This window comes from Camelus bactrianus, chromosome 23 (assembly GCF_048773025.1).
Source record: "Camelus bactrianus isolate YW-2024 breed Bactrian camel chromosome 23, ASM4877302v1, whole genome shotgun sequence".
NCBI lineage: Eukaryota > Metazoa > Chordata > Mammalia > Artiodactyla > Camelidae > Camelus > Camelus bactrianus.
The window spans coordinates 27191056-27218789 of NC_133561.1; the positions used below are offsets into that span (position 1 = coordinate 27191056).

Genomic DNA, 27734 nt, shown 5'->3' on the forward strand with positions numbered 1-27734 from the left:
ATGTTTATTCATTTTACTTGCTGTCGGTCTGTCCCCACTAGGAGACACTGGGACAGGAACCTTGTCTGTCTGGTTCAGTACTGTGTCCCAGCACTCAGTATGGACTTGGGCACAGAAATACATCCATTAAAAGCTGTATTTGTGGAAGGAAGTCAGAAAAAAAAAAAAATGATGTGGACTCAACAAGATCCTACTGCTTAACATCAGGAACTATATTCAGTACCTTGTAATAGCCTATAATGAAAAGGAACATACATGTATGCATAAGGGGATCACTATGCTGTCCACCAGAAACTAACACAACATTCTAAACTGACTATCCTTTAATTTAAAAAGTAAATAAACACAATTTTTTAAAAAAGAGAAAGAGAGGCAGGGAAGTGGCAGGAACTATGGGCACTAAGCCCAATTTAGAGGTCCAGGCAACGCTTCCGTGACAGGAGACACTGGGGCTTGAATGTGAAGCATGAGTGAGGACCAAAGAGGGAAGAGGCCAGGCACAGTCTGGAAGACGCAATGGAAGGAGCAAAGGAGCAAAGAGATGGCAAGTCAGCATGACAAAGCCGTTCAATATCACGGCAGGCTGTCCTCAAAAAGGGCGGTTTTGCCGCTAGGGGGCGTGCGGCAACGCCTGGAGACCTTTGTGATTGTCACGACTTGGGAGCAGCAGGTGCTACCGGCGTCCACTAGGTGGAGTCCAGGGATGCAGCTGAGCGCCTTACGATGAGCAGGACAGCTCCCCCACAGCAGAGGATTATCAGGTCTGAAATGTCAGTAGTACTGAGGTTTAGCAACATTTAAAGGGTGGACTGGGCAGAGAACATAAAAGCTTCCTTCTAAAGTGCACGACTTCTCCTCATGCCTAATATCTTTCTTCTGATTAGAATCTGGATCAGAATAGCATTTGATGTCACCTCCCAGAACCTCCAAAGGAAATGCTCAGAACCTACCAGGCCTCTGTTTTAGCTGAAATAAGACTTTCAGCAGACATCAACGAACCTCCTGTGGCTATGTATGGCCCCTGGGGCTGTTCTATGATCTTCGCCAAGGACACTCAATTTCCTTCATCTATTGGTTGTCCACCCTGACTCATCATTTTCCCTCTACATTCTAGGACTCCGAACTACCCACACACTATGCAAGGTAATGAGATGCAGAAAGATGAGGACAAGGGGTGCTCAATAGCACCAGGTTGATGCATGGATGGTCTGATGGACAGAGGGACAGATGTTTCAGACTGGAAAAAGTCCTCGGAGCTCCAAGGGCACATATCTCCACCTTGGGCACTCTTCCACGAAGGCAGGGCTGGCCTGAATGTTGACACCCACTGACCCATCACGGGGTGGGGGATGGGGGCTATCACAGAGAATGAGTAGAAGAGGTCACATCCCCAGGACTCTAGAGCCTTGGCAGGGAGTCAAACCGCTGAACGGGATGGAGTGGAGGGAGCTGGGAAGTCAGCAAAGACAAAGCCCCTTTGTCTAGAAGTAGCAACACCCAGCAGGGCTGAGCCTGCCCCTCCACAGTGAAATCTGTGCCGGCTCCGAAACTTGCTGGGGCCTGATCTTCGTTCAGCTTCTCAGACTGCCTCACAATTGCTTCTCTTTAGCAAAAAGTCTCTTAGTCTAAAATGAGTTTGCTCATTTTTGCCCCTGGCAAACAATCCAGTATTATCTGAAATGCCTGAACTGTGACTCTAAAAGAAAAAAAAAAAAGCACCATTTTCTTCCATTGTAAGAGAGCAAACAGCACTATGTTTCTAAAAATCAGACCCCAGACACTCCCAAGGGCTATCTCCTGTTACAACTCAAATTCCACTGTGACATAAAGCTTCCCAAATTTCCTCACTGTGGCAGTGGCCACAATACCACCCACCTTACATGTCTTATTAATAATCCTATAAAGGGCTTATTTAAATCAGAAACATTCACAAACAGATGCAACAAAGGAAAATTCAATTTACATCCAATTTTTCATGGGAATGTCTAATGGGCAGAGCCTCCGAGAAGAGCATCCCACAGGGAAAGACTCTGTACTGAGTCAGAGCTGGAAAGAAGGGACATGTTACCCTAGAAAATCAAAATGGAAAGTGAAGCCAGTTTTCAATTCTAAGCAAGATCTGCAGCTCTCAAAGTAGGAACATATCAGTACAGGCAGTACCCAGTTTGGAAATGAACTGTCTTCCAAAGTTCATTTATAGGTAGGGTGTTCAGCACTTGGAGTACGGGCACTATTTTATGTCCCACGCCAGTCTCCAAAAGCTGATTGAACTTACAATATATCTGGCACACTACACACTGAGAGCCAAGAGAGAAAGAAACAATGTTTTGATATCATTTTTAAAACATAGCAAAATGCCTACAACAAGGAATACACAGTTTACCACTAGAGTTGACCTGAACCTTGCATCCTGAGCTGAAGCCAGACCTCCTGCCATCCAAGTCATTGCTGGAATGGGGTCCTGGCTAACTGAAAGAGAGCAATCCCAGCCTCATGGGGCAAGGGGTCCTGGTGGAACATGGAAAGCAGCCCAGCATCTCTCAGACTAGAAGAGGAGGGTCTGGACATGTTTCTAACCACTTGCCCTTCCTATGGAGTCTACCAGTGAATCTGAACTCACTCAAACCAGCTCTTTCCCTACTAATTTCCTCTTTCTGGTGTCATGTCAGGGGCCAGTTACCTCCACACACGTCCTGTTATCCCTTCCCACTCCGTACTCGGTTCCTCTGTTCCCAGACTGTGGTGTGACATACACACCTAGTAATCATTGTAGACTGAAGAGATGCTAAGAGCAGTTCATTTGGGGGAAGGAGGGGACCCACTGCTCTTTAAACAATTCATTTTAAGAAAGTAGAATTTTGGTGGAGTTATATGAAATTGTTGCTGTAATTTAAAACCTCTACCAGTTTTTCTAATAAATGTGATGTCCTGATTCTAGTGTTTAACAAAAACTGGTGATTCACCAAAAATGTTCATTATTTTTGCTCTCTAATGAATTATAGATCCCTTTTTAAACCCTAGGGATCTTACTTACAGGACTTGTAAGAAATTAAAATATACGTGTAGACAATCTATTGGCCAGATGTCCGACATGCAGTAATTTTACTAATCTTCACAGTAGTCCACCATTTAGGGAGCATTATCTCCATATTACATACAAAGGAAGAGCATCTCTGTGACGCACAGTTAGGTAGCAAGTACGACATGAACACAGGAATCTTAGCCACAACATTCTCTGAAGAACACAAGTGCTAACCATCACGTGTAGGAGAGCCACAGTGGCCACCTGCCTGCCATCTAAGCAGGCACAGGGAGCTGCCATGGAAGGTAAATGACCTAAATGACCAGCCGGCTGCCACCCCAGGCTCAGGGCGCCGAGGGGAGGGGATTCCTGCTCTGCAGGGTGTGGACGGCAGCGGCACCCGAGGCGGGAAGGAAGCAGCTCCTCTGGTTGCCAGCAGTGGGGATAGGGAGTGTTCCGGAGTCACACTGGACTCCAACAGATACGGCTACGTCAGGAAGGAGCTTCTAAAACTTTGTAAAAGGGAAATGTGTATGAACTGATAAGGTTACTGATCCAGACCTCCGGTGTCTGCAGAGGACATGGGACAAGATCAAGAAAGAACAGGGGGAACACTTTACTCCACACGACGGGCCTTTACAACAAGAAAGGTACTGAATGTCCACTCGTTGCTGAATACTAAGCCTGAGTCAATGCCAAACACAAAAATGATGCAAAGTATGGAAACCAGGTTTGAAAACTGAAAAGGTTTATCATTTATCCACTTTGTACCTTCTTTAATCCTCCAAATAACGTGTCCGTCTCCAGGTCAAATTCTTGGTCCAGTTCCTCTTCGTGTTCTGACAAGAAAAACAGTGTCCATTAGTCACAAATCTAAATAAAACTGAGTTGGTTTGATAGGAAAGACACTAAAAGAAGCTGGAATACGTCCTGGGAAAGCCGCTTGTGGACTGAGCTACATGCATGGAAACATGTCACTTTCTTTGATTTCTGTGACCTTAGTTCCTGGAAATACATGGTGGGGCTGATGGAAATGTCCCTTTACGCTGTAATAAGGGTCACAAAAGGAGAGGGATCAAGAGAGAAAGCTTCCAACACACGAATCACAGGAGGAATAGGGCAAATGCCCCACTTTTGTACAGATAGTGAAAAAAATTTTTAAACAAACCATGCCACCAAATGATGATGGTCATAACCCCAAGAGATGGTACATGATAATAAGATGATGTATTGAACTGTATAATGGTCATGCGTGTGTTTATAAGTAAGCAATACAAGTAGTTTAAAACAAGAAAAATATTAAAAGTCTTCATTCAAGTACTTCTTAAATGGTAGAGCATTTGACTGCAAATACTTCTGAGGGGTGAACAATAACCAGGCATGACATGAAATACTAGGAAAGGAGTAGCTGGCGTGGCTCTCGCCCTCCTGGGACTTCCTGCACGCTGGGTGAGGTAAGGAGCGCTGTGGCGAGTAAGGAGTTTGGAGTGTCTATGTGAGGTCTAACAGGAAGCTGGATGGGCATGGACAGAGCTCAAAAGAGTGCTGAAGTTGGAGGTAAAGACTTAAGAGTCCCCAATAAAGGGTTAATGATGAAGTCCAGAATGGCTGAGACCACCCCCAAAAGGCACAGACAAGAAAAGAAAAATCCATTGCTTATCGGACCAACAAACCTACAAGAAACACAGAAGACCACAAAGGAGCTACCCAGAAAGCTCAAAGGAAAACCAGGAGAGAGTGCGTCACTAAAACATAATCATGAACCGATGCTGGCTTCAGACTAGGATCAAGGGGCAGATTGACACACACCAGATGCAAACAGCAGCCACAGCCTCCAACCACAGGCAACACTGCCCCCAGGAGAAACAGAAAGGGAAGGGCACAGAGTCCTGGGGCCCAGGGCACAACTCGGGGACACACTTACACTGAATTCCATACAGTCCAGGAGGTGTTGTGGTCGTGTGTGAATGCCCTGGTCCCTTCTGCTGCAGGTGCACACCTGCCACATTGTGTGTGTGTGTGTGTGTGTGTGTGTGTGTGTGTGTGTGTGTGTGCTGTACACAGACTCAAGTCCCAAGGGAACAGCCCACGAACAGCAAGCTACTACAATCCAACCAAGTAACAGGTCTGTCTGAACTCTTAACAAAAAGAGGGTAGAAAATCTCTCTGCTTCTTGCCTCTACCATTTTGGCTTCACTTTCCTACAAAGTGCAAGCTCCAGAAACATTAGAATTATGCAGAACTGAAACAAAGCAAAAACTTGAGTTCTTTCCGTCTTTTGTAAAAGGGCACATTCCAAAGCAATGAAGTTTACCGCCTAAGCACGAAGACACCCCGAAGTTAGGACACAGCTCCCTCTAGTGGGGAAAAAGGAGAATTAAGATGAAATCCTGCCTGGTGCTGCCCAATTGAACTATCTGAGACACGTTGATAATTATCAAGTTCCGAGTAGCCACACTTTAAAAAAAATTTTTTTTAATTTAAGGTAAAATTAATTTTGGTGTGTTTCGTTCATCCCAATATATCCGAACATTATTTCAACATGGAAACAATATTAAACAATTATTAATGAGTTATTTTACGTTTCTTTTTCTTACTAATTCTTCAAAATTCCATGGACACATTATCTTTACAGCACATCTTGAACTGAAGTGGCCAAATTTCTTTTTCTTTTTAACTGAAGTATAGCCGGTTCATAACGTTGTATTAATTTCTAGTGTATAGCATAGTGATTCAGTTAAACATATATATACATATTCTTTTTCATTATAGGCTATTACAAGGTATTGAATACAGTTCCCTGTGCTATACAGTAGGACACTGTTGTTTATCTATTTTATATATAGTAGTTAGTATCTGCCAATCCCAAACTCCCAATTTATCCCTCCACCCTCCTCTTTCCCCCCAGGTAACCAACCATAAGTTTGTTTCCTATGTCTATGAGTCTGTTTGTTTTGTAAATAAGTTCATTTGTGTCATTTTTTTAGATTCCACATGTAAGTGATACCATATGTTACTTTTCTATCTCTTTCTGGCTTACTTCACTTAGTAGGACAATCTCCAGGTCCATCCATGTTGCTGCAAATGGCATTATTTTATTCTTTTTATGGCTGAGTAGTATTCCATTGAAGTGGCCACATTTCAAGAGCTCATTAGCCACATGTGGCTACAGCAATGGACGGTCTTGCTCTAGACCAAAATCGGTAGGACCTTTTGGAGAAGTCCTACCGATCACCCTTGTCTGACTTCTTGACACAAACAAATGCTATATGACATACATTTAAATGACAACTTAAATCCATTCGTGACACTTTGGTAATCACTGTCTTCAGACTGTCTTAAGTCAGCTGAAAGGCACTGCTGGAGAACTTGGCTGACCCAGGGGAATGGAAGCTGAGAGCCTACGGCAGATCTCTCTGTAAAGAGAGATGATTCTCAGAACTTCTCTGGTTATACTTTCTTAAGTGAGAACCCCACATCCTCACCCTTGGGACAAGTTTTCATCATAACACACACCCTCAAGCAAGAGGACACTACAAACAGAGAGAAGGTTTCTCTGCCTGAAAAATTTTTCCACACCACACAGGCCTGGCTGTGGGCAGAGCCAGCCCTTTCTTCTTGGTGCCCTGGTTCCATTTCCCAAAATTCAGCGCTCCATCAGACTGCCTGAGAGCAGAGAAAGGAAGCAATTTCTGCTGATGAGCCCTCATTACAAGTCAGCTGATGCCTCTCCCCCGCCTGCCCCACCAACCACCACCCAACAAAAGGACACATCAAAGCGCCATTCTACCTACTGAGTGAGAGGATTTGCATTTTAATCGCCGCCAATGAGCTGCGGTGGTAAACCATTTCCTTAAAGCCTCTAACTAACCTACCCCTTCCATCGGAACATTATGACAGGAAATCAATTCTGGGATAGGGTAGGGGTAATTACAGGGCCATAATCAGGAAGGGGAGGGACACACACACACATACACACACACACACACACACACCCTTGTTTGATACAAGCCATTGCTGGGGACTAGCACACCCAATCGTGGCTTAACTATCCTGCTGTTTCTATGCATCTAAAAAATTCCAATCAGCTCCCACTGATTCTTCATTTCTCTGGGAAGCCAGTGGGTACAGCAGACTGGTAGTAAATGAGTAGGGGAAGGAAGCAGAAAAGATGGGCTTCTAAAGATAAGAGAATTTAATAGCAAGCAACTCTCCACGATGCACGTGTAGATGACTGTATACAAGAGGCAAGATCAGGTGCCGATTTTCCCATGAGTGTGTGGGCTCCTTCTCTCCCCTCTCCCAGTTCCCACCCAGGGAATGAAAAAGCAGTTTAGAAATAGCCCAAGCAAAAGCAAATCACATACGTAAACAGGATGCAAAGCGATGTATGACATAAATGACCTTCAGATCTCCCTAAGAGAGCTGCTCATCTGACTCCTTAGGAATCTGGAGTCTATCAAGGCAGGCTACCAGGCACGGGGTTTGCACGGGAATCCTGGTAGGGCTTCCAGAAGAAGCAGAAGCCCCAGACTGAGATGGAAACTCTCCAGCAAAGAGAAAGCCATCACATAAGCTCTGTGAGGGTTCTTGTGTTTGATTCAACACGGAGCACTGGCTGGGGGAGTGAGTGGCACAAGGAGCAGCAGCGATGGAGTCTGACACTGACGGTTGCCTTCAGATGCCCTCTGGCCCAGGCCCTTTCCAAGTCACTGGGGCGGGGGGGGGGGGGTAACTACAGGCATTAAGAAAGCAGACTCTCTCTGGAAGCCAACACTCTTCTCCCTTGAGGAATGTCAACACAGAAGAAAATCCCAGGGCAAACCTGAGAGGAAGGAAGGGGTGGGCCAGGGGACTTGGAATCCCAGTAGGAAGGCAGCAACTCAATGGTTTCCCATGACACTGGCCAAAGGTACCAAGGGAAACAAGGTTCAAATGTAACATGAAGCCCTGCCAAACAGCACACTCAAGCCTCAGCTATAACACCACACCCACTGTTAATGCTGGCCAGCAAGGCAGGCTGTCTAGACCTCACCTCTTGCAGGGCCTAGGCGTCTGCTGCCGCAAAACCGGCCTCTGCACCCCAATAGCCAGGTGGAGAGTTGGAGGCCGAGTTTGGGGAGAATCAGAAAAGAACAGCTTTATGGCTTTGCCAGGCAGGGAGTCACAGCAGACTCATGCCTTAGGGACTCTGAATCCATCTTGGTGTTGGGGTCTTAAGGTTTAATAGAAAAACTGGATGGAACAGAAAAGAGGATTAACAATCAGGGTGTTTTACAGGGTGCTACGTTGCTCCTAACCTCGATGGATCCTCCTGGCCTCACAGAGGAACTCTGGAGGGTCTGTCCATTCTTCTGAGATTATCAGCCGGTTACCTCCTTCCTGGAGCAGAGCCTCTGGGTTAAAGCTGTTCTCAGTAAGGAATGTATGGGGAGGGGAGAGCACAGTGTAACATTTGGGGTTGTCTCGCACAAGAGCAGTAAGGGAGACGCACGTTGCAGGAGGTCTTAGAATGAATCAGCGGTTTCAGCATCAGGGAAGCCAGTTTGTTGGTCTGTTTCCTACTCCTTCACATGTGGGTCCTTTCACAAGGCTGTACTAACTGAAGGGTTCCTAGCAGCCCTGTCCGCGGGCAGCAAACTCACCTGGTTCCAAGGGCAAGGTCACCTGTTCAAACACAGGACCGGCAGCCTTTACTTCTCACCCTGGACTGGGCCCCCCAGATAAGTTACCAGCCATCTTGCAACCAAATTCCTCTCATCACAAAAGCAAGGGGGAAAAATTACCTCCAGGCTGACAAAGCCCATCCCTCACGAGAGATTAGCATGTTGCGTGAACAACATAAAAGATTGAATCTATAAATGAGCAGCCACAGCCTTTTCTCATAAGCGGGGATTAGTGAAAACTGGTAAGAACAGGCCTGGAAAGGAAAAAACAAAAGGCAAAAGGTGAATATGTTCAACTCTATCCGCATCCACTTTAAGAACATGTATTATATTAAAAACAACAACAACAAAGAAATTGGAGGCAGCAATTCAAATAATTTGCTCCATATTTGCTTAAATGTCAGGTCTCCCTGGTGTCACAGTGTTTATTTAGAGAAATATTAACTACTAGTCACTGAAGATTAAAGAAATGAAAATAAAATGTCTGTGAAATAAAAAAAATCAATGGAAAGCCCCATTCCTTTTATAAAAATATTACTAACATGCAACTTGTCAGGAAGATAGCTACTCCATGAAAGGTGAGCCTGGGTTCCATAAAGACAAAGGGATCTAGGTTAGTTGCTGCTCATTAGAAAGTAATCTTCACAGAGAAGAGAAAAATGGTGGAATTTATAAATAAATCCAAGAGCTTGTTCTTCAAAAAAAAGAATAAACCTACCAAATAGACAAAACTTTTGGTAAATTTCCTAAAAAGAGTAACGAGACATACATGGAATTCAACACATTTTAAGAACATGATATATAACTGGACATTAACACATGTGAAAATTTCAATGAGATCGAAAAATGTAAATTACTCATGCTGACTTAAGAAGGAAACCTAAATATACCAATAATCCTGAAATATTCTGAAAAGTTTTCAATGAATCTACATCCAAAGAGACTGGCTAAACTTACAAATCAATGATGTCAAACTTTAATGCTGACATTTCGTATACCATTCACACAGTTCCATAATACAAGGGAAAAAAAGAAAGAAATTTCACAAAGTTAACAGAATGCTGATGTTGAAATCTGTGGATAAAACAATAAAACTACAGGCCAACCAATTTCACTTAGAAATTACCACTTTTTTTAATGTGGAAACAAGCAGTGTATTTAAAAATACCATAGTCACAGTAGGTTTGTTGTAGGAATCCACGTAAACCTTTACTGGGAAAATGATAACTTTAAAATGTATCAATACGTTGAGAAAGGAAAACCATGTAACCATTTGAATAGGTACTTTAAAAATGGGTAAAATTCAACATGTATTTCTGATTTTAACATTTTAGGAAAAGGGAGTCAAAAGTATTCCTTTAACAAGATTTTTTTTTTAAAGCAAAGCTTATTCAGCTTTTCACTAACGGCAAAAACAACTTCCATTAAAATTAGAATTAAAGTAAGGATAGCATTCTTCTCCAACTACTAGACATCCTGGCTAAGTAATAATAGATGAAGCAAAACTATTATCATTATGTGTGGATGATATTATCTAAATACAAAAAGGGAATCAGATGATAAAAGTCAATGGAACACTAGGAGAATTCAGTAATTGTTGCAACATAAAATATATAAACCAAAATAAATATCTTTACTATAGACCAGAAATAATCAGCTAGAAATTATAGAAAATATACCTGGAAAGTATCCCAATTATAAAACGGAATAAAAAGGCTTAGAAATCATCTTAATAGGAATTTTAACAGGGCTACTATGAAGACCACCATGAACCTTTAGGAAGGGAAGTAACAGAAGCCTTGAGAAAAAAAATACCACACTCTTGGATAGAAAGATACAATATTGTAAGATTGTTAATTATTTACAAATTAAGTTTTAGGTTTGCTGTAATTTTAATTAAAACTCTAATGAAGCTTTTCAGAACTTGCCGATTTCCAACATGTATCTGGAAGAATAAACCAATAAGAATAGCTAAGAATAGAACAAAAATAAAGAACAAGGAGTGGTAATTTGCTCCACCAGATATTAAGACATTTAAAAACCAAAAATAATTAAAACAGCACAGTACTGATACAGGGATTGAGAAATCAAAATCAATGAAACAGAAAAGACAGCTCCCTCAGTGTGTGGATGTGTATGTACATAAATATTTAGTAGACATGAGAATTTAGCATATGGTCAAGATTGCATCATAATGCAATAAGGAAAGAAAAACTTATTAAACAGTGTTTGGTTATCTATTTGGGAAAAAAAAATTTAACTCTTCCCTTCATGTCATATACCAAATACACAGGAGATGGACTGAAGAATGAAGGCTCAACTTCCTGAGACTACAGTACGATGTACATCCTCCAAAAGAAGAAGTGTGACTTGGCACAGCCTTCTTGGAGCAAGGTCTGGGTATATCTATCAACAACCTTAAAAACATTCATGTGGTTTGACTCTATAATTCCTCTTCTGGAAATTCAGTCTGAGAAAAACAATCAGATACAACACGACAGTACAAATAGATTCCTCACAAAATAAATGAGCTCAGCATTCAGCTCCCAAAGTTGGAATGAAAAGGAACAGAGTAGACCGAAACAATAAGGAAGGGAATAATAAGATAAGGGCAGAAAGCCATGAATTGGAGAATAAAAAGAAACAATTGAAAAATCTAACAAAGCCAAAGCCGAAAAGATTAATTAGATCTGTAGCACAATTGATCAAAGAAAAAAATAAAGGAGGAAAGGAGCAGAATAAGAGAGGAAGTGAGGGAGGGAGTGAAAGAGAAGATGTAAATAAACAAAGTACACAATGAACAAAATGACAACTAGAGAAACAATAACTTTTTAATGAGTATTATGAACCACAATATACTAAACAAGTTGCAAACCTCCATAAAATGCATAGAGCCCTCAAAAGCTAGAAAACGTCAAAACAGGTATAAGAAGAAATAGAAAATTTGAATATAAACCAGCAGGTAGTAAACTGAAACATCAGTCTAGGACTTCCCCTTCCAGAAGCTTTTCCAGGTGACCTCCTATCACCAGTGGTTTTCACTGATGAGAATTCAATGTCCGCATCCCCAGAATTGCATTAAGCTGATATGAACAACAAAAATACATGGCCCTCTTTCAGGCAGAAGCATTCATTCTTTCAGTGTTACTGCATGGCACATTGTATCTTTCCTCAGGTTAAGCGCAATCAGAGACACATGGAAGTGTCTGTACATCTTCTAAACCATAAGGCACAAACTTAATGCTGTAGATCTGGATTAGCCACAGTACTGCAGAATACCAGGGAAGGGGTCACCAAACGTAGATCACCATCACCACCACCACCCTCCCCACAGGCATTTCTATATGACCTTGAGATGCTCCACGTAGACTCTTGGTAGAGTTGGGAAGAAGGGGTGTTCTGTTCAGTCCTTGCTGTGGATTTACCACCAGATCCCATTTGACTAAGGCTGTTAAAAATCACTCTGCTGAGGGGAGGGAGAGTATAGCTCAAGTGGTAGAGCACATGCTTAGCATGCACAACGTCCTGGGTTCAATCCCCAGAACCTCCTTCAAGAATAAATAAATAAATAAACCTAATTACCTAGCGCCACCCACACACACACACACAGAAAGCAGCCATGTAAATGCCCACCGGTGGCATTTCACTTAACAAATAAGTTTTGAGCCTCTGGTATTTTAGGCCCTATATTTGCTTCAGAAACAAACACTCCAGAAAAGTTCACAGAAGAGACAGTTGTTCCCAGTAGACCTAATTCCATAATGTGGGTTAAGTAGCACTTTTTCCTGAAATAGACAGTGAGACACGGAGCCAAGAAGCTCAACTGCACCACGGAACATACTTTGGCAAGGCAAGGGGGATCTGGCTTCCACGGGCTGAACAGGCAAAAGCGTTAGAGAAAGAAGACCTTTCTTGCGAGTGGCCAAACACTCTGGCACTGATGCTAAAAGGAAAAGCGGGAAGGACAGAAGTTCCAGGCTTGTGAGTAATAACCGACCAGCGTGGTCAGTAATAAGTCAAACAGGATGACAGCCTCTGGATCCACTGAGGGAGAGACAAGTTTTGTAGTCTCCACAGAAGCACCCCCTCCCACCTCCATCCAGCAGCTTTCACCACACAGAAAGGAAAAATTCTATTCCAGTGGGATAAAATTTTCAGGTTTGAAGTTTTATAGTAGATCAGATAAAAGGGCTTCCCCTTTAAACAAGCTGCTTTAGGAAACTAAATTATCAATAAATACAAGTGGCAGAATAGAACAAAAATATTGGGTCTAGAGTTGGACAAACCCACTCTATTATGTATTAGATGTGTGGCCTTGGACAAGTTATATTTTTCAACTTCAGTATCCTCATCTGGGTAGAGATGTGTAACACCCATTGTTGGTAAAGAGACTCCGAAAATGGCCACCAACAATTCATTCTCTCCCTGTGTATGCTGTTCTAGCCATAAAAAGCCATAGTCTTTCCTTCTGTTGAATGTGGACTGGCCCTGTGACTTGTTTTGACCAATAAATGAGGCAGAAGTGACCCATACAATCTCCCAGGTTGAGCTTCAAGAGTTTATGTTTTTGCACACATGCAACACTCCTTCTTGAAAGCCATGTGGAGAGGCACGTACAGAAAACCACGGCATCCCAGTTGACAGCCCCTAGCTGAGCTCTTGGCTGATCATCATCTGAGTGCACCATCTTGGATGTTTCAGCCCAGCTGTGCCACCAGATGATTGCAGCCCAGCTAACAACACACAAAGCAGAACTGTCCCACTGAGCCCAATCCAGATTTGTTAAAAACAACATCTCACAGAACATGAAAACCAATCAGTCTAATCCAACACATCAACAGGCTAAAGGAAAATCACAGGATCATACCAGTAGACTCACAAAAAGCATTTGAGAAAAATCCAACACCCATTTATGACTTAAACTCCCAGCAAACTAGAACTTCCTCAACTGGGTAAAGAGCATCTACAAAAACCTGCAGCCGCCATACTTGTCTTCTCATTCTCCTGGTGAGTAACTAGAGCCTTTCCCAGTTAGATCAGGAAAAAGGCAAGGATGTTCCCTCTCACTATTCCCTTTTGACACTGTATTAGAAATCCTAGCTAATATAACAAGAAAATAAAATAAAAGGTGTATAGAATGGGAAAGAAGAAATCAAACTGTCTTTGTATGCAGATAACATGACTGTCTATCTAGAGAAACCAAACAATCAACCAAAAAGCTCCTGGAACTCATAAGCAATTACAGCAAGGTTACAGGATACAAGCCAGATGCTTTACTATATCTCAGCAATGAACAAGTAGAATATGAAGTTAAAAACAATAGCACCCCCCAAAATGAAATATGTAGGTACAAATCTAATAAGATATGTATATATTAGATATATGAGGAAAACAACAAATCTCTGAAGAAAGAAATCAAAGAAGAACTAAATAAATGGAGATCTAGTCCATGCTCATGGACAGGAAGACTCAATATTGTCAAGATATCAGTCCTTCCATACTTGATGTACATGTTCAGTGCAACCCAAATCAAAATCCTAGCAAGTTATTTCATAGATTTCAACAAACTGATTCTAAAGTTTATAGGAAGAGGCAAAAGACCCAGAATGGACAACACAATTTTAAAGGAGAAAAAGTCAGACAATCGATTCTATCCAATCCAAGTTTAAGACTTGCTATAAACCTATGGTATGCAAGAGAGTGTGACGTTGGTAAAAGAACAAAGAGATCCACACAACAGAACAGACAGCCCAGAAATAGACCCACATAAATATACTCAACCAATCTTGAACAAATGAGCAAAGGTAATACAATGGAGTAAAGACAGTCTCTTCAACAAATGGTGCTGGAACAAATGGACATCCACTTACAAAAAAATAAAAAAGAATCCACACCAGAACAAATGGCTCACAAATGGGTATCACAGACCTAAACGCAAAACTACAAAACTCCTAGAAGATAACACTGGAGAAAACCGAGATGACCTTGGATGTGGAAATCACTTTTTAGATACAACACTAAAGGCATAATCCATGAAAGAAAGAATTGATAAGCTGGACATATTAAAATTAAAAACATTTGCTCCATGAAAAACATTGTCAAGAGAATGAGAAGACAAACCAGAGCAAAAGACCTGAACTGACAGCTCACCAAAGAAATATACAGATGGCAGATAAGCGTGTGAACATACTCTCCACAACATACGTCATCAGGGGAATGCAAATTTAAATAATGAGATACCTCTAGGAATAGCCAAAATCCAAAACACTGACAACCCTAAATGTTTACAAGGATGTTTACAACCCATTGCTGGTGGGAATGCAAAATGATATAGCCACTTTGGAAGAAAATTGGCAGTTTCTTACAAAAATAAACATACTTTTACCATACAACCCAGTCACTGCTCCTTGATATTTACTCAAAGGAGCTGAGAACTTATGTCCATACAAAAACCTTCACATGGATGTTTACAGGAGTTTTATTCATAATTGGCAACCAAGGCGCCTTTAAGTAAGTGAATGAATAAACTGTGGTACATTCAGACAATGGAATATTGTTTATCACGAAAAAGAAATAAATTATCAAGCCCTGAAAAGTCATGGAGGAACCTTAAATGCCTATTAAGTGAAAGAAGCCAATCTGAAAAGGCTACATACTGTACGATTCCAACCACGTGACACTTTGAAAAAGGTAGAACTGTGGAGACGGTAAAAAGATGAAGTGGTTGCCAGGGATTAAAGGGGAGGGAGGGATGAACAGACAGAGCACAGAGGATCTTTAGGGCAGTGAAACTACACTTAGGATACTATCCATGTATGATGGATACACATAATTTACATTTCTGAAAGTCCCCAGAATGAACACCACCAAGAACCAACCCTACTTCCAACTACAGACTTTGGGTGATAATGAGGTATCAATACTGGTTCATCAGCTGTAACAAACGTACAACTCTGGTGCCGGATGCTGATAGTCGGGGAGGCTGTGCTTCTGTGGGGGCACCAAGTGTATGGAAGCTCTCTGTTATTTCCTGCTCAGTTTTGCTGTGAACCTAAAACGGCTCTAAAAAAAATAGCCTATTTAAAAGGAAAAAAACTTCACAGAACAGTGAATGATAATAAATGGTGGTGGCTGTTTTAAATCACAAAGCTCCAGGATGGCTTGTTAGGTAGCAACGGGTAACTATGGTGCCCATTTATGGAAAAGACTGCTGACTAATAGCTAACATCCATTCTTTCTTTCTTCCTCTGTAACAGAACCCTTCAGTTTCGCTGGAAAAAATGACTTCCCGACCAAAGATGACATTTACTAGCGTCCCTCATAGTTGATACGGCCACAGGACTAGGTTCTAGAGAACAGTATGTGAATGAACACGCTATAAGCAACTTTCGGGGTCATGCTCTGAAAGAGAGAGGGCCTGTCCTCCCCTCCCCTTCCATCCTTCCTGCTGGGGAAAAAGTGAGCACGGCAGCTGGAGCTGGAGGTTCCATCATGAGGTGGAACCACATGTCGAGGGTGGCAGAGGTGCATGGTAGAAGGAGCCAGGGTTATCAGTGCTGTCTACATACCACACTGGCCCTGACCACAGCTCTTCTGGAGGCTGTGTTGCTGTAGCCAAGCCTGTCTTCTAAGTAATACACCATCTCATGGGGCTGTTCTAAAGATGCTATGAGACAAGGTACATAAAGTACCTAACATCGTACCTGACAAAGAGCAGGTGAGCTCCTTACCCATGGGCCCTGAGAGCTCAGAGGCTCCAGCAGGGGAATTCAGCTCCTTGGACAGCCTTGACCAGACAATCTCCACCTACTTTAGATGGTCAGGCTCTGCAGCCACGCCCACGGCGTTGAGTGGGACATAGGTAGAATGGAAGCAAAGCAATCCCAGTGACACAAATCAATCCCAGTGACCCTTAGAGAGGCAGACACCGAGGACTAAGCACTGTCAGCTGCTTCCCAAAACCCACCTACCTTTGCCATTTTACGTGCCCACAATGACCTTCAGCATACTCCCCTGCCTTCAAGTCCAAACACCTCAGTCAAAAGAACACACAAATGTTGCTCACAATCTATCCGTGTTCTTTGAGCAAAGCTCGACTCTTGCCCCTCTCCCTCCCTTCACACTCTACACTCCAGTCCTACCCAGTGCTTTGGAGTTCCCAGGTCATGCCGTGTTTTCCCACACCCCAGTGGCACCGCACACACTTGTCCGTTTGCCTGCAAACTCACCTCTGCCCCCTTCCTCCACTTGGCTGACTTCTGTTCTTCCTTAAGACAAGGCTCACCATCAGCTCTAGGAAACTGTCTCTGACTATGGAACAGTCCACTCATGGACCCTCTGAAATTCTTTCTTCCATTCTTCCCCAGTAATGGGAAGTTTTATGTAGCACGTGGCCACCAAGCTTACGACAATATTTCCCAGCCTCCTAGCTGTGGCCATGGAACTGGGTGCTGTCCAACTGGTGTGAGCAGAAGTGACCAGGTCAATGTTCCAAGCTGCCCTGAAAGGAAAGGAGGGCTCCCACGCCATGGCTGCCTCTGGCTGCCTCCACATGTCTCAGAGGCGTGATGGCGAGAGAGAACTTTAAGAGGTTACTGCAAATTACAAATGCAAATCACTTCCATGGCCTTCAACAGCCACTGAATCAAACCCTCCTATTACAGAAGACCAGCCACAGGCTCGCCTAAAAGATCCAGGATCAGGGGGGAAAATGCCACCCACTCAGGTCATTGATTCAAACTCTCCAAAACAAGGGGAAAGTCAAGTGGGGCTCAAGTCACCCCAAGCCCATGAAGCCACCTTCCTGAATCTTCCACCTCTGAGCACTCCCTCCCTCTTTTCTTTCTTGATACAAGTTCACAGAAGTTGGGACCTTACCTCTGGAGGTTTTGTAAACTTCATAGAAAGAATAGAAGTGGAAGCCCAGGGAAGTTAGCAGGTAAAGGAACAGTTCCCACCGGGGCAGCATTGCTCCCTGTGACAACGGGTCCCAACGCCCACGCGGAGAGTTTCTAGAAGAGAAACAGAAATAAAAACATGAAGCCATGGACACGACAGTGGAGAACAGCATTTCCTCACCAGTCAGTTCACTTGCTCTCCCGGGGACCCGTCACTGTTCAAGATGACACAGACGTAAACCTCCTCCTAGTCACACCTCCTCGGCCAGTGACTTCGCCCCACCTGCATCGCATCGCACCGCACACACCCTACATGCCCAGGGCGGGCAGGTCCTTCCCTGTGAGCTCCCACAGCCCTCCCTCTGCCTCCCATCACAGGTGCACCGGACACTTCTGTCCTCATTGCCTGGCACACCTGTTTCCCCCTGTGGAGTGGACCTTCAGAGAGCAGGGACCATGATCTCTGAGTCCCCAGCACTGAGCACAGGACATGGAATGTAGCCAAGAAGGGACTACTAAGTGCTCTATGAATAATAAATTATTCTTCAAAAGCCTGAATAAAAGAAAACCATAAATCATCTTCAAATCTCTTCTAAGCCAATAGCCTCAACCTCCTTGTTCTCCCCTTCAAATGTCATCCCGTAGTTGTTTATAAGAATGGATTAATAAAACCAGTCTGTCTTCCATTTTCTGGGCATTTCTTAAAGGGAGGCTAACAGCATAACCCCAATGGCACACACTGCTGGTCGCCCCCGCAATATGCAGTCACAGCCACTGAATTTTTATCTGAACATGTGGGTGCTGCGCTCAACGCCACAGTGTCTCCAAGTGCGGGCATTTGAACAGTCCTGGCTCTGAGGTTGTGGTCATCCCTTCCTGCTAGGTGGAGTTGGAACAGTCGGCTTTGGACCAAGAGGTGAAAGCCACAGAGTAAAATACGACAGAGGCGCCTCAGTCCCTGACTCCATGTGCCACCCGAACCCACCCCACAAAACTGCCCTGGACTACTTATATCTGGACTATTACATGAAAGAGAAATGCATTTCCAGGTCGTTCAGGCCTCTGCGACTCTCACTGTCTCTGATATAAAAGCCATGTCTGTAGTGTAAATAACAAAGCAAATAACAGAGAGTTAAGTCCTGGAATTCTACAAATTAAATGATTGTTTCCCAAATAACAAAGAGTTAGCTAAACGTAAGCCCTTTCCTTGAACCTCTCAAATATGTCTCATTATGGATGTCACATCAAAATGAGAGCAAAAATTTAAGCCCCAAGCAAGCACTTCTAATGTGTGATAGTGATGCTCAAAACCAGAATTCACACACGATCTTGTTTTATTTTCACCACAGCCGGGGCAAGGAGGTGGAGCAAGGGAGGTAGGCATTTTTAGATGACGAATGTGAAGCATGGGGAGGTCACACAGTCAGAAATAACTGAGCCAGGGCTTGCATCCAGATCGTGGGACCACTGGGCACCCACCGCGCCCCTTGGCACAGCCAGCCCCACCAGGGCCAGTTCAGAGCTGCTTGTCCTTAGGGCCTGGCTCACAGTCACCCACACACAAACCCCTTTCTTCAGGCTACAGGGAGATAGAGCAGGAAAGGATATAAAGTTTAGCTTTCATAAAATATGAGGTCAGAAATCAGAGGTCCTCCAACCAGAGTGGCTCCTGGAAGTTACCCAAAAGTTACCAAAGCTGTCTGATCTCAGTTTCTCCCACGAATCTCCTAAAAGATCCAAAAGCAGCCACTCATGCTTTCAGCCACGAGTCTCTAAGCCCTGGTACTTCAACAACGCCTTCTCAGGTTCCCCTATTATTTTTCAGTGGTTCCATTTCTAGCTTCATACACTATTAGTCATGCTTTATTTTTAAATGCTTGGCATCTCACAGAATATCTTAAGATTTCTTTCTGGAACTCTGTAGGAATATGGTAATCTTCCCTTTAGCGGGAAGTTTAGTCTCAACCTCTGGGTTTTATACTGTCTCTTCTTTCAAAGGATGTTGGTATTACTATACTGGATGACTTCTGCGATTAGCAAAGAGCTGAAACCCTCTTCAAACGCTACTGGAATTTGAACATAAATAATCCTGGAAATGAAATAAAAGTTCCAGGATCCCTGTTCTTTAAAAGCGTTTCATGAATTCTTCTAGGACGATTCCCCTGCATTAGAGATTTAACTGTCAGGGAAATAGAAAACTAGAAAACTCGAAAACTCAGTACTATTAACATTTCCCTTTCTGCTGCTGCTCTTAGCCACACTGTATGTGTTTTGCCGACACATACACAAAGATACATAGTGAAAACCAAAGAAGCAGCAGGGCTGTGTCCTCACATGTAAAATTTGGGGATGGGGTAAGGAATAAATTAGGAGTTTGGGATTAGATACAAATTACTACACATAAAATAGATAAACGACAAGGTCCTACAGTACAGCACAGGAAACTATATTCAATATCTTGGAATAACCTATAATGAAAAATACTACATGTGTATATATATACACATATGGCTGAATCACTATGCTGTACACCAGAAACTAACACAACATTGTAAATCAACTGTACTTCAATTTAAAAAAAAAAAAATAAAACCTAGGGATTGGTCCAAATAGCCTCCTGCCGACAGCACAGTGGTGAATTCTGCATCAAGCATACCTAGGGGAGACCTGGCTCTCATGCTGACTGGTTGAGGAACTTGAGTGGGTCGCAATCTCCCCACAAACATACCCTCACAGAGTTACCAAATGGATTAAATGTAAAATGTTTATCCAGGGCCTAGCATAGAGTAAGCACTCAGTAAGATTAGCTAAGATCTGTCCAGGAGGACCAGTGAGTGAACTTAATTCATCAGGGGCTTACCTGGATAGAGCCCGGGTCTTCTTCCCAAACTGATGACAGGTAACTGACCTTCTCCGGGTGGGGGTGGGGGGATCCTACCTGCTGCTAAGGCCCCGTCAAGTGGTCAGCATCCCCAGGGCTCGCTCTCATGTCTCATCCTCTTCCTCTCCCCACACCCAACCCATGGCCACCCCAGACAGCAAACAGACTGTCCCTGGGGACCAGCTGGAGAGCCTTCTGCCCAGTGTCTCTCCCTTCCCACCTCTTTTCTTAGCCCCTCAGGAATTATCTGCAGTACTCACTTCTCTCGCCTCATTATTCACGACTCCAGGAACGCCACCTCAAAACACCACCGCCACGCAGACACCCACACATCTTCCTTCCTTCACTTCTCTTGTCAACCCTTGTCCACTTACCTAAAGAAAATTCCTTTAATGTTTCTTCCCCCTGTTCACTCAGAGAGCCAATCCAAGTAGGTATGTTTTGAAAGGATTTAATGACACAGTGGTATCAAAGAAAGATGTGCATTTGGTAATATAACAGAGCTTTTTAAAAGTGCCTAAACCCATAAGGGTTCCTAAAAACTCTCAGAGAATTCTTGTTTCGATGTCTCATCTTATTTTTTTTTTCATGGAAGTACTGGGGATTGAACCCAAGACCTCAGGCATGCTAAGCATGAGCTCTACCACTGAGCTATACCCCTTCCCCCTTCAAAGTCTCATTTCCTAAACATGCTCATGCTCTTCTTTAAGTACAAGTTGCCATGATGAAATCAAAGAAGTCTTTACTCAAATGTGTAAGTAATGCCTCTTTTCTGTTTTTCATGCATCAGTTCAGTCCTGCATCAATTCGGTCCTATCAGCTAAGTGGGCATCCATGAGACAGCCTAGACAATAAACACTATGTTTATATTATTTATAACATTATTTCTATAGGAAACAGCCAATCTACAGTAACAGCCTGTTTTTAAGTAGAAGTCTACCTGATCAATCTATATAAAGGAGGTTGTACTATTGATATGTGGGCACTAAGGAGGGTTGCTGGGATGTCCGATGGTAAAAATGTGTCTGAGTACATTTCCACTTCAGTGAGAATATTGGTCAGGATCACAAGGAAGAAAATATGTGAATAATTTAGGAGCCAAGTGGCAGAGGGTCTTAAACATATGATGACCAGTTTGGACTTGATGTCCTAAAGAAACCTCAGGATTGTGAGCCTGTACATTTTAATCCTTTTTTTTTTTTTAACTGAAGTATAGTTGATTTACAATGTGTTAGTTGCAGGTGTACAGCAAAGTGATTCAATTATATATTTTTCAGATTCTTTTTCATTGTAGGTTATTACAAGCTATCGAATATAGTTCCCTATGCTATATAATGGCTCCTTGTTGTTTATCTGTTTTATATACAGTAGTATCTGTTAATCCCAAACTCTTCATTTACCCCATCCCTCCTTCCCCTTTGGTAACCTTAAGTTTGTTTTCTACGTCTATGAGTCTGTGTCTGTTTTGTAAATAAGTTCATTTGTACCATTTTTTTAAATTCACATATAAGTGATACCATATGATATTTGTCTTTCTCCGACATACTTCACCTAGTATGATAATCTCCTGTACATTTAATTTTTTGTGTGAAGCTTCAGGAAGAAGCCCCTTAACACGATGGTAGAGTCTAGAGGCAGGGAGGTCGGTGAGTGGAAAGTGGAGAGAAAGTGTTAGCATCAAGCAACAGAGATGAGGAAACATTAAGTTGTACCTGGCACCAAACTAGTCCAGGAGGCGGGGGAGTGGGGAGTAGAAAAAGAGGAAAATAAACAACATAAAATAGCAACTCTGAAGCTGTTAAGACCACAGTATCTAAAAGCTAAATATTATTGATAAATATGAGAAATTTGCGCCAAGTGAAGACAGAGAGAAAACGCATTTAAGATTAGTGGCAGAAGTTTCCCTGATATCAAGGGAAAGAAGTCAAACTGAAGGAACAAGGTTTCTCTACTCCCATATTGGGGTATAAAAGCCCCGAGGCTGGGTGTTTCTGAAAAGTATTTATCTGGGAACCAGAGAACTCAAAAGGCCCACATAATAAAATCTTGGCTGTAAAATGGCAAGAATTCCTCAGCTAAGAGGGATTTTTCCATACTGAAGCATGAGTGTTTGCAGTCACGTTGTAATTTAACACCCCACCTGCTTTCAGAGATGCCATCCACTCTCATTCTCACCAGGAGGGCTAACTGTCAGCTCTTTTTTCAGGAATCTGAATTTTGTTCAGTGAAAAGAAGCGATCTGCCCAAGGACCCAGAGAAGCCAGTGATGGAGCAAAAAAAAAAAAAAAAAAAAAAACAGAACACAAGTTCTCAACTCCCACTCTTTTAGGCAGCAATCCTGTTCCTTAATCTTGGCAGAAGGGTACAGCTCACTATTCCAAAGCCTGAAGTGTGCGTACACATAACTTCTGTAAGATGCTTCTTCTCAGCAATTTCCAGTATCTTTTCAAAAGTACTTTATCTTCCTCTTTGATGAGTATAACAAATGAATTCCAACACTTTCCCTTTAAATTCTTTTCTGCTCCTCACTGCTGATATTTAGCACTAAATGGGCTATAAGCAAATACTCCCATGCACCAGAGGACTTTTTAACACAGCACTCTCAGCATTGAGCTAATTATCCTCCAGTACCATCACCATCATCACTCCTGCCTACTAACCAAACTGAAATTTTTCTCTACCGAGCTTCCCCAAAGTTTTGTCACAGCTGTATTACAGTAAGCAGTAGTTACAGGTGCTCAGAAAGCACTTAACAAGTATTATATCATTTAATTTTCATAACAACTTTTTGAGGCTGGTATTTCTGTTATCCTCATTGAACACAAAACACAACCAAAGCCCAGAAAGATCAAGAAACCTGCCCAAAATCACACAGCTAGTAAGTGTGTGATATATAAAGAGAATTTTTTAGGGGGAAGGGTATAGCTCAGTGGTAGAGCGCATGCTTAGCATGCATGAGGTCCTGGGTTCAATCCCCAGTACCTCCATTAAATTAAATTTAATAATTAATTAATTAATTAATTAATACAAAACTAATTACCCCCTCCTACAAAAAAAAGAATTTTTTAAAGTTACATATAATGTAGATATTCCCTAAGAAGGAAATCAACTCGATGTTTACCTAACTTGTATATTCCTTAAAAGATTTACTGAAGAAGACAAACCAAACCAGTTTACCTCGATATAAGAGGGGAAAGCCAGCAGTTATAAAGATAAGGTCTGAGTAAAATTGAAATAGTTCTAAATTTAGGAAACCCCAAAGTAATAAAAGTAAAAGGACCACGTGCCCACTGCTATGACAATGGCTTTGAAGAAAAGAAAACAAAATAGAGCCATATTCTAGCACATTTGGAAAAAATGTTAGGAGACTTTTGCTCTTTTCCAGGTCCAGTTTGCTGAAACAGAAACCCATTTTGCAGAAATTACATGACTTTCACCAGGAAAACTGGGTCCAGATTCATCGTGTCCTCTCACAGTACAGTGTTCTCCAAACCCTGCTTAAGAGTCTTACAGAGTCTTATTCTTCTACCCATGTGATACCAAGGAGAAACACCTTTCCAAACCCAGAAAGGCTTCCCCAGTGCATTGGAATGACCAGCTAGATTGGAGAGGTCCACTGGACTGGGCAAAAGTCTAATTACAGAATATTTTAAAATACTTATCACTATTTTCAAATATGCACCAAAATATTATGTATCAGTTATGTACTGCTGTGTAATAAGCCATCCCAACACACGAGATGGCTTAAAACAACAAAGATCTACTCTTCCTCATGATTCTGTGGGATGGCAATCTGGGCAGTTCTTCTGCTGATCTCACCTGGCATCACTCATATAACTAAGTCACCGCATGGCTCAAGGAAGCTGGAGGGGACGTGACCTCACTCACATGTCTGGCATTTGGTGCCAGCTATCAGCCTGGTGCTTTACTTCTCCATGTGGGCTTTCGTCCCCTAGTAGGCAGGACCCTTCATAGCATGGTGGCCTCCGGATCTTAAAAGAACAGGGGCAAGAAGTACAAGGTCTCTTAAGGACGAGGTTTCAGAATTCACAGAACACTTTATTGGTCAGGGGCCCAGCCCAGATTCAAGGAGGGGAAAACAGCTTCCATCTCTTTATGGGAAGAGAAACAACGGCACCTTAAAAAGGGGCGAGGACATGACTTACCACGCCAGTATGTTAGAGTTCCTGATAAAACCTGGAAAGTTAGTGGAAAAACTACACTTCACAATAGATGTTTATTACATAAAATGTCACTAAGGTTGAGAGAGATATATATTTTAAAGAATTAGATTCCCAAGTCAAAATTTCAAAATCAGTACTGTCATCTGGTCTAATCTCCAACCAGTTTGGGAATTCCTTTTACAATAACCTACCTGGCCATTTCCAATGGTACTGCAAGGCAAGGAAACTGTTTCTAAGAAGCTCTGATTGTTATCTTTTTTTAAGTCAAAATCTGTCCTTCTATTTCTTAAAAAAAAAAACTCTGCTGTTAGTCCTACTGCACTTGCTGGAACCAAAAGCACAGAGACAGGAGAGTATGATAGTTTAGAGGATGGCTCTGGAGTCAGAATGCCAAAGTTTGAATCCCAGCTTTGCTACATTCCAGCTGTGTGGCCTAGGACAAGCTGCATAACCTCTCTGTGCCTCAATCGCTTTATCTATAAAATAGGGATCATGACAACCCTCAGGGAGTTGCTGTGAGGATTAAATGAGTTTACAAAGAGATAAAAGAGTATCATGGCATAGTAAACTCTAAAATGCTTGCTTTTTCTTGTTGTGTCTGATATTATTGCTATTATCATTAAGTATACTGAAAGGCTTCATTATTCCTGCCAGTCATACTCTTTCAAATATTTAAACACAATTAACCCCACTTGCTCCATCCCAAGCCCTCTTCCAGGACAAACCCCCATGATTACCTCAATCACTTCTTCAATGGCTTGGTTCCCAAACCCTTTACCATTCTGCCAGCTGTCTCATTACAGTATAGGTACCTAGAGCTGAACCCAGAATTCCAGATGTGGCAGAGCAGGAGGAGGGCAAGACCATCATTTCTCTTCTTCCAAAACTATACTTCAAATAATGAAATCTTACTCATTCCTTTATTCAACAAAAATCAATGAGCTTCTCCTGAGAATCAGGAACTGTGCTATTTGGGAAGACAAAATAAAAAGACTCCATCTGTTGGGGGAGGCTATGGCTCAGTGGTAGAGTGCCTGCTTAGCATGCACAAGGTCTTAGGTTCAATCCCCAGTACCTCCATCAAAAATAAATAAATAAAAATAAATAAACTTAATTACCTCCCCCCATTAAATAACAAAAAAAAAAAAATTTTCAAAGATTCCATCTGTAGGATTCCCCCAAAGATGGCTCCCCCAAAAAACGTCCAAAGCCTAATCCTTGAACATGTAAATAAGTTACCTTATATGACAAAGGAACTCTGCAGAGGTGATTGAGTTAAAGATCTTGAGATGGGGACTTTATCCCTAATTATCCATGCAGACCTGATGTCATCACAAGGGTCTTTCTGAGAGAAGAAGGAAGGTCAGAGACAGAGAGGAGATATGATGATGGAAGCAGAGGTTAGAGTGATATGCTTTGAAGACGGAGGAAGGGGCCAAGAACAAAGGAGTGCAGGAGGCAGAGAACAGCAACAACAAAGAAAGAGCCCCCGCCACTCCACGCCTCCAGAGGGAATGCAGCCCTGCCGGTCCCCTTCGGATATCTGACCTCCAGAACTGTAAGATAATAAATTTGTGCCATTTAAGCCACTAAGTTTGCAGTAATTTTTTTCAGAAGCAATGGGAAACTAATATGCCACTCCTGCCCTCAGTTAGCTCATGGCCTACTGGGAGGCAAGTACCTAACTAAATGGATTTATATAAAACCTCAGAATATTTCAATCTAATTAAACTTTAAAGACTTAAACTGCAAGAAAATTAAATCTGAAAACAAAATTTTGTATTTGGTTCTTGATTGAGCATTTTTTGGCTTCCAACTCACACTTGATATCAATCTTAGTATCAAACGTAATTCCAAGTCTTTTCAGATGAACTGCCCTTAAGCCACATCTCTGCTGTTGAAGACTGGCCAAAAAAAGAAGTCAGATCTACAAGCCCCTAATTCAAAACAGCTACTGACGTGATAGTGTATTCTTCCCTCGGAAAATTCTCAACCTATTTTAAGCCTTTTTTTCTATCACCAAGAATCATGGTCACCACATCACGCACTCCCCAGATCAGGGACATCTGAATGCATCCATTTTTTAAATAATATTTTAAGTAAACTGCGTATTAAAGTATGCTTCAATAAAGAAAAAAAAAATTAAGGTTTTCCAAAAGCAGACTCACCCCAGGAATTACTACTCGGATGAAAAATGAATGCCCCTTCTGTCCTTCCCTTATAACTCCACTAAAGGTGACCACTAACCTAATTTCTAGCACCCCAGTTTAGTTTTGCCCATTTTTGAACTTAAAAAAAAAAAAAAAAAAAGGAGTCACATAGCACTTACTCCGCTGTGTCGACCTTCTTTTTGCTCAGCTTTACGTGTGTGAGGCTCACCCTGTTGTGTGAGAAGCATCATTGGTTGATTCCCATTACTGTGGAGTATTGCATTCCACTGTGTAAACAATTTATTTGTGCCTTTGTCCATTTTACTATTGATGAACACGAAGGCTGTTTCCCACTTGGGGTTATTAGGAATAACACTCTGCATATTCTTTTATATGTCTTTTGGTACAAACATACACACACCTTACTGTTTAGTGTTTATGAATGGAGTAGCTGGATCATAGGGGATGTGTGTGTCTAGCTTTTGTAAATGAGACTGCAAAACAATTTCCAAAACAGTTACACTAATTTTCACACCTGTAAGCAATTTATGAGAGTTCCCAGTTTGTCCATACCCTGACCAGTACTTAGTATTAACAGTTTTTGTTTTGGTTTGGGTTTTTTAGGCGCACTGGTGAGTACAGAGTGATATCCTATTGTAGTTTTAATCTGCATTTCCCTAATTATTAATGAGGTTGACTACTTTTTCATACATTTTTTGGGAACTGGGAACACTCTTTTGTAAAGTGACCTGCCCATTTTTCTACTGGCTGTCTATCGTTTTCTTAATGATTTGTAAAAGCTGTTTCTACATTCTGAGTATGAGTCCTTTACTGGATATAAGTATTACAAATACCTTCGCCCAATCTGTAGTGCGCCTTTTCACTCTCTTTATGGAATCCTTAGATGAAGAGAAGTTCTTAACAATATTTTCCT

General features: G+C 42.2%; 1 protein-coding gene across 16 annotated transcripts in view; it reads right to left on the reverse strand.

Annotated features, from left to right (window-relative positions):
- Positions 1–27734, reverse strand: part of HHAT (hedgehog acyltransferase) — a 300160-nt gene that overhangs the window by 268346 nt on the left and 4080 nt on the right. For all 16 annotated transcript variants that reach the window (XM_074351883.1, XM_074351882.1, XM_074351874.1 and 13 more), the window contains exons 2-3: positions 17566–17699; positions 3794–3861 (exon numbers count right to left, since the gene is read on the reverse strand). In XM_074351883.1, the coding sequence (XP_074207984.1) occupies positions 3794–3861; positions 17566–17656 (159 nt within the window). In that variant the 5' untranslated portion in view covers positions 17657–17699. The remainder of the gene's footprint in view (positions 1–3793; positions 3862–17565; positions 17700–27734) is intronic.